At 39.5% G+C, this 10,739-nt stretch overlaps 2 protein-coding genes across 2 annotated transcripts in view; both read right to left on the minus strand.

The window, feature by feature from the left end:
- The window catches only part of LOC144631197 (endoplasmic reticulum resident protein 44-like), a 106,202-nt gene that overhangs the window by 68,241 nt on the left and 27,222 nt on the right, over positions 1–10,739 (minus strand). The window lies entirely within an intron of this gene.
- Positions 235–10,661, minus strand: LOC144631198 (mannose-1-phosphate guanylyltransferase regulatory subunit alpha-A-like). The gene is made up of 12 exons (XM_078489606.1): positions 10,464–10,661; positions 10,283–10,380; positions 9,016–9,119; positions 7,862–8,048; positions 7,187–7,246; positions 6,620–6,750; positions 6,098–6,226; positions 5,745–5,842; positions 5,434–5,480; positions 4,655–4,747; positions 3,767–3,938; positions 235–984 (listed from the first exon to the last, which is right to left on the minus strand). The coding sequence occupies exons 1-12, from the start codon at positions 10,501–10,503 to the stop codon at positions 884–886; spliced, it is 1,260 nt and encodes a 419-aa protein (XP_078345732.1). The 5' UTR covers positions 10,504–10,661; the 3' UTR covers positions 235–883.

Genomic DNA, 10,739 nt, shown 5'->3' on the forward strand with positions numbered 1-10,739 from the left:
CCCTTCTTAAACAATGATGGGAATCATTTGCCACAGTATTTTGCAGCTGCATATTAAACAATGAATTGTAAGCTGGGGAATCAGAGTCTGCCATAGAGGGAGAAAAATATCTGAAAATATTTATCATTTGTCTCAGCTGACGGGTGACAAGAATAAACGAGATCGTCAATACTGCATTGAACTATCTTTAAATTCTCAGGACCAAAATTTAAAGCAATAATTATATAGTAGTCAGAAAGGATAAAAACTATTTTAATATTATCTGGCTCCAGAGACTACATATAAAATCCTAAAATGGGCGTTTAAAAACAAGCCACAAGCTGTATTTGCTCAGCAAATTTAGTGTTGCATTCAATCTTTTCACTCTTTGAGAAAGAAGTGTCAGATAGTGGCACACTAAGTTACATGTAGAACTACCTTGTACAGCATAATTAGCAGTACCACAAAAAAAAGTAAGTGCTGAGTAGCTTTCATTTGAATGATCACACAATAAGGTTTAATCTACAGATTTAAAAGTATAAATCACCTTGTACAGCATAATAAACAGTACCACATGAAAGCAGAATGGTTTTATCTAAACCACATTAATTGACTTGAGGCCTTAAGATAATGCAATTTATTTCGAAATACTACCTAATGAGATAAAATAATATCATCTGGCAATCTAGAATATATTATTACAACTATTATTAATTTCTTTGCCAAATTCGATCCTCTAGTTAGCCTGGAGAGAAGCAAGCATCATTTTTCTTTCCCGAAACTAATTATAATATAAAACTTTTATCTGAGCGACCAAACTTGACAAACAATTTCTCTGTAACTTGTACAGAAAGTTACGTTAACTGCTACAAATTAGTTCACATACTACTCATTATTTTATTCATTACAGAATGATTTCATTTTTGTAACTCTGTCCAAGATCTTTGTGTGGCAAGACGATTGAGTTTAAAACTATCACTTCTCCTGGTATTGTTACATTTCGACCTGAAATGGAAAAAAGGAGAGTTTTTTGTTTATTTATTTTTTCATTAACAATACTCTGCTATAAACAGAAATTGACAGATTATCAAGGTTTTGTATTAGTTACATGTTCTTCTAAAAAAACGTGAGGTTCTTTTCGTTCTAGCCTGCAAACAGGCTAGAAACATGCTCTTGTGGACTGCGAGAATGTGCTTGTCTTCCCCATTTTTTTCGGCTTGCTCATCTCACCAATTTCTTTCACCTTACACTGCACTAAGGAGACTGTTCGCAGGCTATTCTCATTCATAATTATGACGCGGAATTCACAAGTGCGTGGATTACATAACCCTGTTTGTTTATAGATAGTTGTATGATGTAATGCCTAATCAGCATGTGCACAATCGCGGTATTTAAAGATCTCTTTGCTTAGTTGCGGGACATTTCGAAAGAGATACGCAAGCCGGGAAGTCCGGACGAATTTTCTTATACTCTCGCCGTACGTCGCCGAAGCCCAAGCAAGTAAATGGCTGTACCTACCCTGCTGCTGCTATAAAAACTACAGGACTTACACTTTTTTTCAGCTTATATCCAGCCTCTGCCGCTTTTCCAGTTCCACAGCATTCCGGAGAAGCGGGACAACGTATACAACAATTACTCGGTATTTTAAAACATTTATTTGCTTTCTTTTTCGCTTGCTATCTCGTTTGTTTATCGCGTAGTGTGCTTTATATCTAGTTTTGTTTATGGCAATTTATTACTTATTAGCGGACCCCGTTTATTACGGCTTTAGTAGCTTACGTTCGCTCGTGTGTCGAGCAGAGATTGACAGACGCCGTGTGTTGGCTGTAGTAGCTTACGTTCGCTCGTGTGTCGAGCAGAAATTGGCAGATGCCGTTTGTCGGCTGTAATAGCTAAAACGTTCCGTCGCTCGTGTGTCGAGCAGAGATTGGCAGACGCCGTGTGTCGGCTGTAATAGCTAAAACGTTCCGTCGCTCGTGTGTCGAGCAGAGATTGGCAGACGCCGTGTGTCGGCTGTTATAGCTAAAACGTTCGCTCGTATGTCGAGCAGAAATTGGCGGATGCTGTCTGTTGGTTGTAGCTAAAACGTTCGCTTGTGTGTCGAGTAGAAATTGGAACATGCCGTGTGTCGGCTATAGCTATGTTCGCTCCTTTGTTGAGCACAATTTGTTTCACGACGTGTTACGGTTTTGGTCTCAAGTGTGCTCGTGTGTCGAGCTAAGTTGGCAAGAGCCATGCGTCGTCTTTGTTTAAAGTTTGAATTGGGTATCGAGGGTATTTGGCAACAGTCATGTGTCGGTCCTTTTAAGTGTTGGTGTGTTAGGTGCTTTGTTTTGGTTTATCGGTCTGGAATTGATAAGCTTTCATGTCAAGAAAAATACAGTAGTTGTGTGGACTTTTGTTTAAGAGCTTACTGCTGTTTGAGTGTTAATGAGCTTAGGTTAAAGTGTTAACACGTTGGGCTAACGTTAGGTTTGTTACCTAACACATCCCAGTGCGGAACTTTAAATAGACAATTGTATATTTCTGTAGGTTTAGTTTGTAATTATTAAAAGCTCGCCGGTCGGCCGTTTTTATGCACGGAGTTAAGCATTTTATCCACGTTTAGACGCTACAACCTGGGTTATACGGGAGTTATGTTTATCCTTTACTTCTCCCCTAGCTAGAATTTTAACAATTCAAAATATTATGTCATTTTAAAATAATAATAAAAAATAGTCAGTCCACCCCCTCCACTGGCCTTGTCGCGATCAGAAGGGTATTCTAATTTACACCCTATAATCCGTTTACGACGGATTCCTGGTCCGGCTTGGCTAGTGGGGTTTTTCCCTTTGTTCTTTTTTCGTTTTTGTCTTACGTTTTCCTTTCTCGGCAGACATCACTGGTGTTATTCTGTCCGCCTTAGGTCTTGGCGTTTTCTTTACTCTTAACTTCACTCTCATTATAAGCCACGATCTAAATACATGCTATGATATGGTATAGGGAAGTAACCCCACTAGCTGAGTTGGGCCTCTCTCGTGGTTGGATATACCGGTTGGGGTTTGAGGGGTTTTCTGAGTTTTGGGGAGAAGGTGTATTTTGTGGATTATTTCCTGTAAATGCGGAGATCTTTTGGCGTTTATACTGAAGCAGCAAGGTGCGTGAGCAGCCGTAGGCCACAATCTTTTCCCATATCTTATCCACGCCGGACAATGAGCGGCATAATTAATGAGTGAGAATGGTAAACTATTCTCATTCATAATTATGACGCGGAATTCACAAGTGCGTGGATTACATAACCCTGTTTGTTTATAGATAGTTGTATTATGTAATGCCTAATCAGCATGTGCACAATCGCGGTATTTAAAGATCTCTTTGCTTAGTTGCGGGACATTTCGAAAGAGATACGCAAGCCGGGAAGTCCGAACAAATTTTCGACCCTCCCACCTCCCCTTCGGCGACGTAATACACAGCTATAGTGCTTTCTCACCCAGTCGCTCATTGCCTCGGCCACAATCTTTTCCCATATCTTATCCACGCCGGACAATGAGCGGCATAATTAATGAGTGAGAATGGTAAACTATTAGTTCCTTATCCCTTTCCAGCTAGTCTGAGATACAACAACTTACAAACATTTTGGTAAGTGAAGTGGGTGCCATTACTGAATCTTAACATGACTCACAGCGGACAAGCTGACAAAATGCAGGGGGGGGGGGGATTGAGGGAGGATAGCAATACCACTAAATAATACCATTCCTATTCTACTTTAGAAGCTGCTTACAATGCATAACACAACTATCTATCTTACCTAGTATAGTAATTGATGGCGTCAACTTGCCATCGTTACCAAACAAAGATTCACCATCTGGCCTAGCAAACTCTTCATTAGGGTTTGGGTCACAGCGGCTACCCTCAACTCGCGACCACATTCCTATTGAACAGTTCCAACCAATAATGCTGTACAGAATACAGCAGTGATCCTGTAAGAAAAAAAAAAAACATGCATGGAGTTAACACAACTGTGCATTTTTATGAAATAATAAATTTTATTATTCAGTGGCATTGTCATGCAGTAATTGGGGTAAGATGCATACTAAATACTTTGTTTACCCTCGGATTTCTAGAGTAGCTTTAATCAGCTAAAGTCTCCAAGCATTCTCCCCCCCCCCCAACCTAGACAGTACATCAGGAAAAGATCAGACCACAACACCAGGAACTTTGTGCCCTACTCTTTACATTAAGTGTGTGGCTTCTTGCAGGAGATGGGGCCAAAAGTTTATTTTCCTTATCCGATAAGACTTGAACATCTAACCATTTGCAAATGTCATTGCAAAGTCAGGCATTCTCCTTAGTTATTTTAAGACCCCGAGTGTTGGTCCGGTCTGGGAGTCGAACCGGACTCCATTCGCACAACTGAGCTAATCGGTTGGGGGTCAAACCAGTCGGCAATCCATGTGAGTTCAGATGTCAGTGGAACCCTTTCCCCCAAAAATCTTGCCCCAGTTTCAAACTGGCATTATTTGCCTCTCCCTTTTTACTGCTTGATGTTCAAGCTGTGAGAAAAGAGGGGTTACTTGTAGTATAGACTGAACTGTCATGGAAGTGTTAAAAGGATAATGTTGTGGTTAAAATTTGTTTTTGGTCTGAACCTTTTTATAAATCACTTTTGATTGTTATTTTCTTTTGTAGGTATTACCTTTAGTTCTGCTCCATCAAGTAAGATTGACTCTCTGACTCGTGCTCCAGCACCAATCACTACATTGCTACCAACTGACACATTGGGACCAAGCTAACAATAACAAGAACATTGTTGCATTTAAAATTAATTGATTGATTGATTGATTAATCAATTGATCAACCAAACAATCAATCAATCAAATCAATCAGGTCATCAGAATCAAACTGAACTGACCTTTTAGCTACAAAAAAAAAAATAGCTTGACCGGAGGACATTGAAGGGTATATAAATATTTAAAATTTTAAACTGGCTAGCATCATAGGCTCATGAGGAGGCAAAGGGCTATGGCTGCATAGGTCTTTGCACACATGATGCCTATAATACTAGTATGATAGGCCTGCAATGTGTGCAAAGGGCTACAGCTACATAGCCCTCTGCACACATTGCATGCCTATAATACTAGTATGATAGGCCTGCAATGTGTGCAAAGGGCTACAGCTATATAGCCCTCTGCACACATTGCATGCCTATAATACTTGTATGATAGGCCTGCAATGTTTGCAAAGGGCTACAGCTATATAGCTCTCTGCACACATTGCATGCCTATAATACTTGTATGATAGGCCTGCATTGCGTGCAAAGGGCTACAGCTATATAGCTCTTTGCACACAAATTTTTTTGCATGCTTATAATACTTGCATGATAGGTCTGCAATGTGTGCAAACTGCTACAGTGACATTGCTCTCTGTATGCATTGCATGCTTTTGATGCTAGTCAATGCATTGAACGAATCTTACCACTGCTGTAGGGTGAACAACAGCACTCGGATGAATGTATACATCACCTAAAACAATAGTTTGACAAAACATTAGCGCAGTGATATTTTAAACATGACTTGTTACAACATGATTGACATGTATATAAGTGCTGAGTGCCCACCAATAAAGGAGCACTCAAGGACACATTAAGTAACAGTAAGTAACAGAGAGGTGTGAAATTCTTTTTGGGGGTATGAAATTAGCAATTGTGTATTTTAGGAAAAGGGGAGTGAGTTTATGAAAGTTAAATACCAGTTGCAACATATACTGAATAGATATAATTTCGTCACCTCTAATATGTGGCATGCTTTTTCCATTTTGAGCCAAAAGATCAGGATGGGTCTTGTGGTACATAGAAAGTACATTTCTGTTTGCATAAATTGCAGATCTGTTGAGATAATAGTTTAATGAACACCAATGATCAGGATGGAGTTGCAATTTAATTTGAATTTTCATGTCCAATCATGAAGCCACCATTTTGAATTATATGGTGATAGAAATCTAGGAAGAGAACAAACCTTTATGTCCCCTGACCCCCCTATTCAAAGTAAAAAATGAGGTCCTCAATTCTCACAACCTAACTAACTGAGTTTGTTACACATAACTTAGGAGAATTTACGATGATCCTGCTAGTGATTCTTACCCTGCATTCTTGATAGAGGACCAGAACGTACTTGACTTAAATGCATAAAGGGTTCCTGAACTGGCGACAGTAGCGAGAACATCCTGACCCATCCTGACAGATTCCACATTGCCAGCAAATGGTTCCTCACTATAAATACAAATGGCTTTAGTTAGCTAGTTTTAGTTAGGTAAGGCCTAGATGCATTTTACACCTCCACGCAAGCTCTCAGATGCCAGCTAGTATTAATAGGGGTGGGGCAGTGGTGAGAGCGCTCGACCCCACCAATGTGGCCCGGGTTCTGGCCCGGTGCCATATGTGGGTTGACTTTCTTGTTGGTTCTTGTCCTTGCTCCAAGGGTTTTTCTCTGGGTTCTCCAATTTTCCTCCCTCTACAAAAACCAACACTCCAAATTCCAACTCGATCTTGGATGCACATACATGTCTTAATTAATGAGCTCCTGAGCTCTTCGGTGTCACATGGGTAAATAAAATACATTTACATTTACATAATTATTTAAATTTTACACAAATGCGTACATACCTCATTTTACGATAGTTCTTTTGAATAACTTCTCCCATAAGTTTGAACAAGGCAGCCGGTGTGAAAATATAAATGCCACAATTGATTATTTCGCTAACAAATGTTTCTGGTTTTTCCACATAGTGCAAGACCTGAAGTGTAAAGGAACAAACTGTAAGAAATCACAATTCCTGGCTGTGAAATTATATGTCAAGTAAATAGACTGTTATACAGTGAATTAATATCTCTCTCTCGGGACCGGCTTCAACTGTCCTTCTTAGAGAGGTGTCCGTCTTATAGAGGTGTCCATTAAGAGAGAGTTGGCTGTAATCAGTAAATGTTTCCTTGATGTCAACAATCAAAGTTGAGAAAGTCCCAAAAATACATGTACATTGTACAAACTGCACAAATAATGTTGTAGGCCTTGGTGTACAGAAAGGTTTGGAAAAGTGACCCAGTGTTCCATTTAGCTAAATCACACTGACATTGTTTTTCCACTGAGTCCTTCAATACCGATAGAATACAGATCATTTTTAGACACATCAAAACGAGCTGGTATTAAATGAAAGCAGAGCAAAATTCACTAACCTTGTGAGTCTCTGGATCCTCTACCAGACAGCCAAAGTTATGGGCTTGTTTCCTGTTGGCCTGACAAAACAATAAAGTTTTGGAGCTGATTATTAATTTTGGGCTGGTTCTACTCATAAGAAGACAAAATTGGCAAGCACCTTTACTCAAAGTCTGCTAGGCTGGAATACTTAAAGAAAGAGAAAAAGTGGGTACCCTGCGGTACAGTGCCATAGGATAATGTACCTATCAATGTTAAGCCAGAGGAGGTGGGGGGTCGGTGTAACCATGGAAATTTGATAATCAGGTCTGTCCCCAGCGTAGGGATTTTGATCGTACATGATGTCCCCAGGGTAGGGATTTTGATGGGATGTGATGCCCTGCAACAAGCTAAGGTTTGAAGGACATCTTAGTCACCTGTGACAGACTTGGCAGACGTTATCTGATAAATTATATTCTGCTGCAGGGGCAGTTCCAGGATTTGTCTTAGGAGGGGGTGCACCACTAAGGAATGGCGTGACTGACTGGTGACGTAAACAAATTTTAAAAGCAAATACTAAGCCACAGGTCATCTCAGGGAGGGGTGTGTACCCCTACACCCTCCCCCTTGATCCACTCCAGCTGTGGACAATACAGATAATTTTTATTTATTTTATAAAATTTATTAAATTGTACATTGTATAGAATTCATTTTACCTCTGTAGCCAAAATGGAATGTTCTCCTGCATGTTTCCTGTGAAATTCAACAAATTCAAGGAGAGGGTAGTCTCCCATGATGTCGGCATTCAGGACAAGAAATGCTTCTGGATCACCCATGGCAATTTGATCCCGGAAGTGATATATTCCTCCTGCAGTACCAAGGGGCTGGAACTCCTGTAGATACCTAGACATAAAATATTTGCAAGCTTGTTACATATATCTTTATTTTTATATCTAAATACTACTGTGCCAGATATGAAAGAAAATATATTCTGATGAATTTCTGTTTCTTGAAAAATGGATCACAGGCTCATTAGTTCTTGACTTGTATATATCTCCTGTTATAAAATGTTTGAGGAATTGCCCACACTATGATTGGTCAATTTGACTTCATTATAGCTCCATTAAAGCAGGCAGCTTACGTGATGTGCTCGCTTTATTAGTTATAATGCACGCAGCTTAAATCACGAGTTCAAGCCGGCAAGTAATAAGTACTTATCTTTACCATTTTTGAAAAGAAATAAAAAACTTTCTCCTTGTGCATTGTTGAGTTATATATAAAGCACTACAGAAATTTTTAAGAACACTCGACAAGTGCGAGAAGCACTTCTCTACACACTTCTCTCGACATGTTCTTAAAAATTCCTGCGTGCTGATATAACTAAACAATGCACTCAGGTGTGTTTTTTTTTTCTTTATTATATGGCATTGTGTATTTGTAACTTAGTGGGGCAGGCCTAGGGGTGGTGTTATTGTGAGAGAACTTGCCTCCCACCAATGTGACAAGAGTTTGAATCCTGGACCCAGCACTATATATATGGGTTGAGTTTATTGTTGGTTCTTGTCCTTGTGACATGCATGACTTGAGCACTTTTTTCTGGGTTCTCTGGTTTTCCTTTCTTCTCAAAAACACACACTTCTAAATTCAAAATCGACCAGGAGTACACAGCCCCACGAGCTTATAGCTTTAACTACCAGGTTCTCTGGTTTTCCTTCCTTCTCAAAAACACACACACTTCTAAATTCCAAATAGACCAGGAGTACACAGCCCCACAAGTGTATAGCTTTAACTACCATGTATAAATTAAGGAAAATTATTTCATTTGTTCATTAAAAATAAGATAATCGCAATTAAGAGTCATGTTACGTACCTGATGGGAATATTAAATTCTTGCTGAGCATTCTGAATAAACTTTGATAAACTCTCACTGGACTGGTAAAATCCAATCAAGATAATCTCTTTCAGCTCTGGAATCTGAATGAAAAAAACACCACCCAACATAATTTATTTAGGAACAGGTATGGGCTACCCTGGTAAAATAAAGTTCTTTTAATGTAATACTTTTTGTTTTCCAAGTAGTCAGAGTAAAACTCAAGACCTCTTCTTTAGTTTCATAAAACCAATTTAATGCCTCCCTAGAGAAGCATCTCAGAGTTGATACAACAATAAGGTACATGGACCTTGTAATCCAGTTGGTCTGGACATGACACATAAAGTTATGCTTCACAGTAAATTCTCAAGATTATCAGGCACCACCCGAAATTAAGATTTCCAAAGATCACTAAAGAGGCCCTGTCTAGTGTTGCTTTTTTATCGCACTTCCCATAGTTGTCAGTACTAAAATTGAAGGAAAACCCTTGTAAAAAACCAACTGGGATCTTGGCTGGATCTTGCTGGGATCCCGGCGGGGATCCTGGCGGGATGGGACCAGGATCCTGCTGGGATTATGGCCGCCGGGATCCCACCTCCTGGCGGGAAACCTGGCAGGAATCCCGGCCGGATATCGCCATCTTGGCCGGATCTTGAGGTGATCTTGACAGGATCCCGGTTCGTGGTGGGATACCCGCCGGGATCCCGGTCTCTTTTTTTACGCAGGAATTGCTCGTCGTTGTTGGAGTTTAAGTTTTCCCAAAAGGGTCGTCATTTGTTGCATTTTAATTTCATGTGCAGTCAATACTTTTGGGCCTCCTTTACCTCCTCATCTGAAGATTTCTTAAGATGAGCCTGACAAAATACTTTTGAAGGTTCCTAAAGTCTGTACAATTACTTCAAATATTTCTGAATCACCCAATATGAAGATTTCCAAAAATTTGAGTATAATTCCTGTCGGCACATTTTATCATGCTTGTATGTGAGAATTATGAAAGAAATGAATGGGTAACCATAATGGTCATAATTTTGTTGAATAAGGTCACATTACTCTTGATTTTATATGATCACCAATGTTTTGAAAGTTATCAAACTGAAATATTTTTAGCATTTTGCTTGACTATTTTAAAAACACCATTCATCCAATAAATCACTGATCGCTACTTATATAGAGCTCATTCGATTTCCCATTACTTTTGTCATACAAACTTGTAGCTGTACAGAAAAAGAAAATATAACTTAAATTTATTTATTTGGTGATAAAATACCTTCTTGCAAGCTTCGATGTGATGATATACAACTGGAAATCCTCCAATTGGAAACAATGGTTTAGGCAGTTCCAAAGAGAGAGGTCGGAACCTCGTCCCTAAAACACGGAAAATTAAACGTAAAGCTGTGACTAAAAATCTTCTGTAGAGTCATGCATAAAAACACACACAAGATTTTTACCTTTCATGGGACCGCCAATAAGTATTACAGCTTTGATCATGGTTTCTGCTACAGTTGCAACTTTGCTTACGACCTGGTTGGCAAAAAGAGAGAGTTTACAATCGAGAAATCAATATTGTTCAGCTTATGAAAAGTTTCTATGGATATCCACTGCCATTTCACAAAACTCCGGCCACGTAACCTCGCATCGCATGACCACGAAACGCCAAAGTCCGACTTTCCCTTCCCCTGCTAAGTAGCGTGTGCCTCTCCCCCTGTGGAGTACCCTGAAAAAAA

The sequence above is a fragment of the Oculina patagonica genome, chromosome 11, assembly GCF_052425735.1.
Source record: "Oculina patagonica isolate OP01 chromosome 11, crgOcupat, whole genome shotgun sequence".
Taxonomy (NCBI): domain Eukaryota; kingdom Metazoa; phylum Cnidaria; class Anthozoa; order Scleractinia; family Oculinidae; genus Oculina; species Oculina patagonica.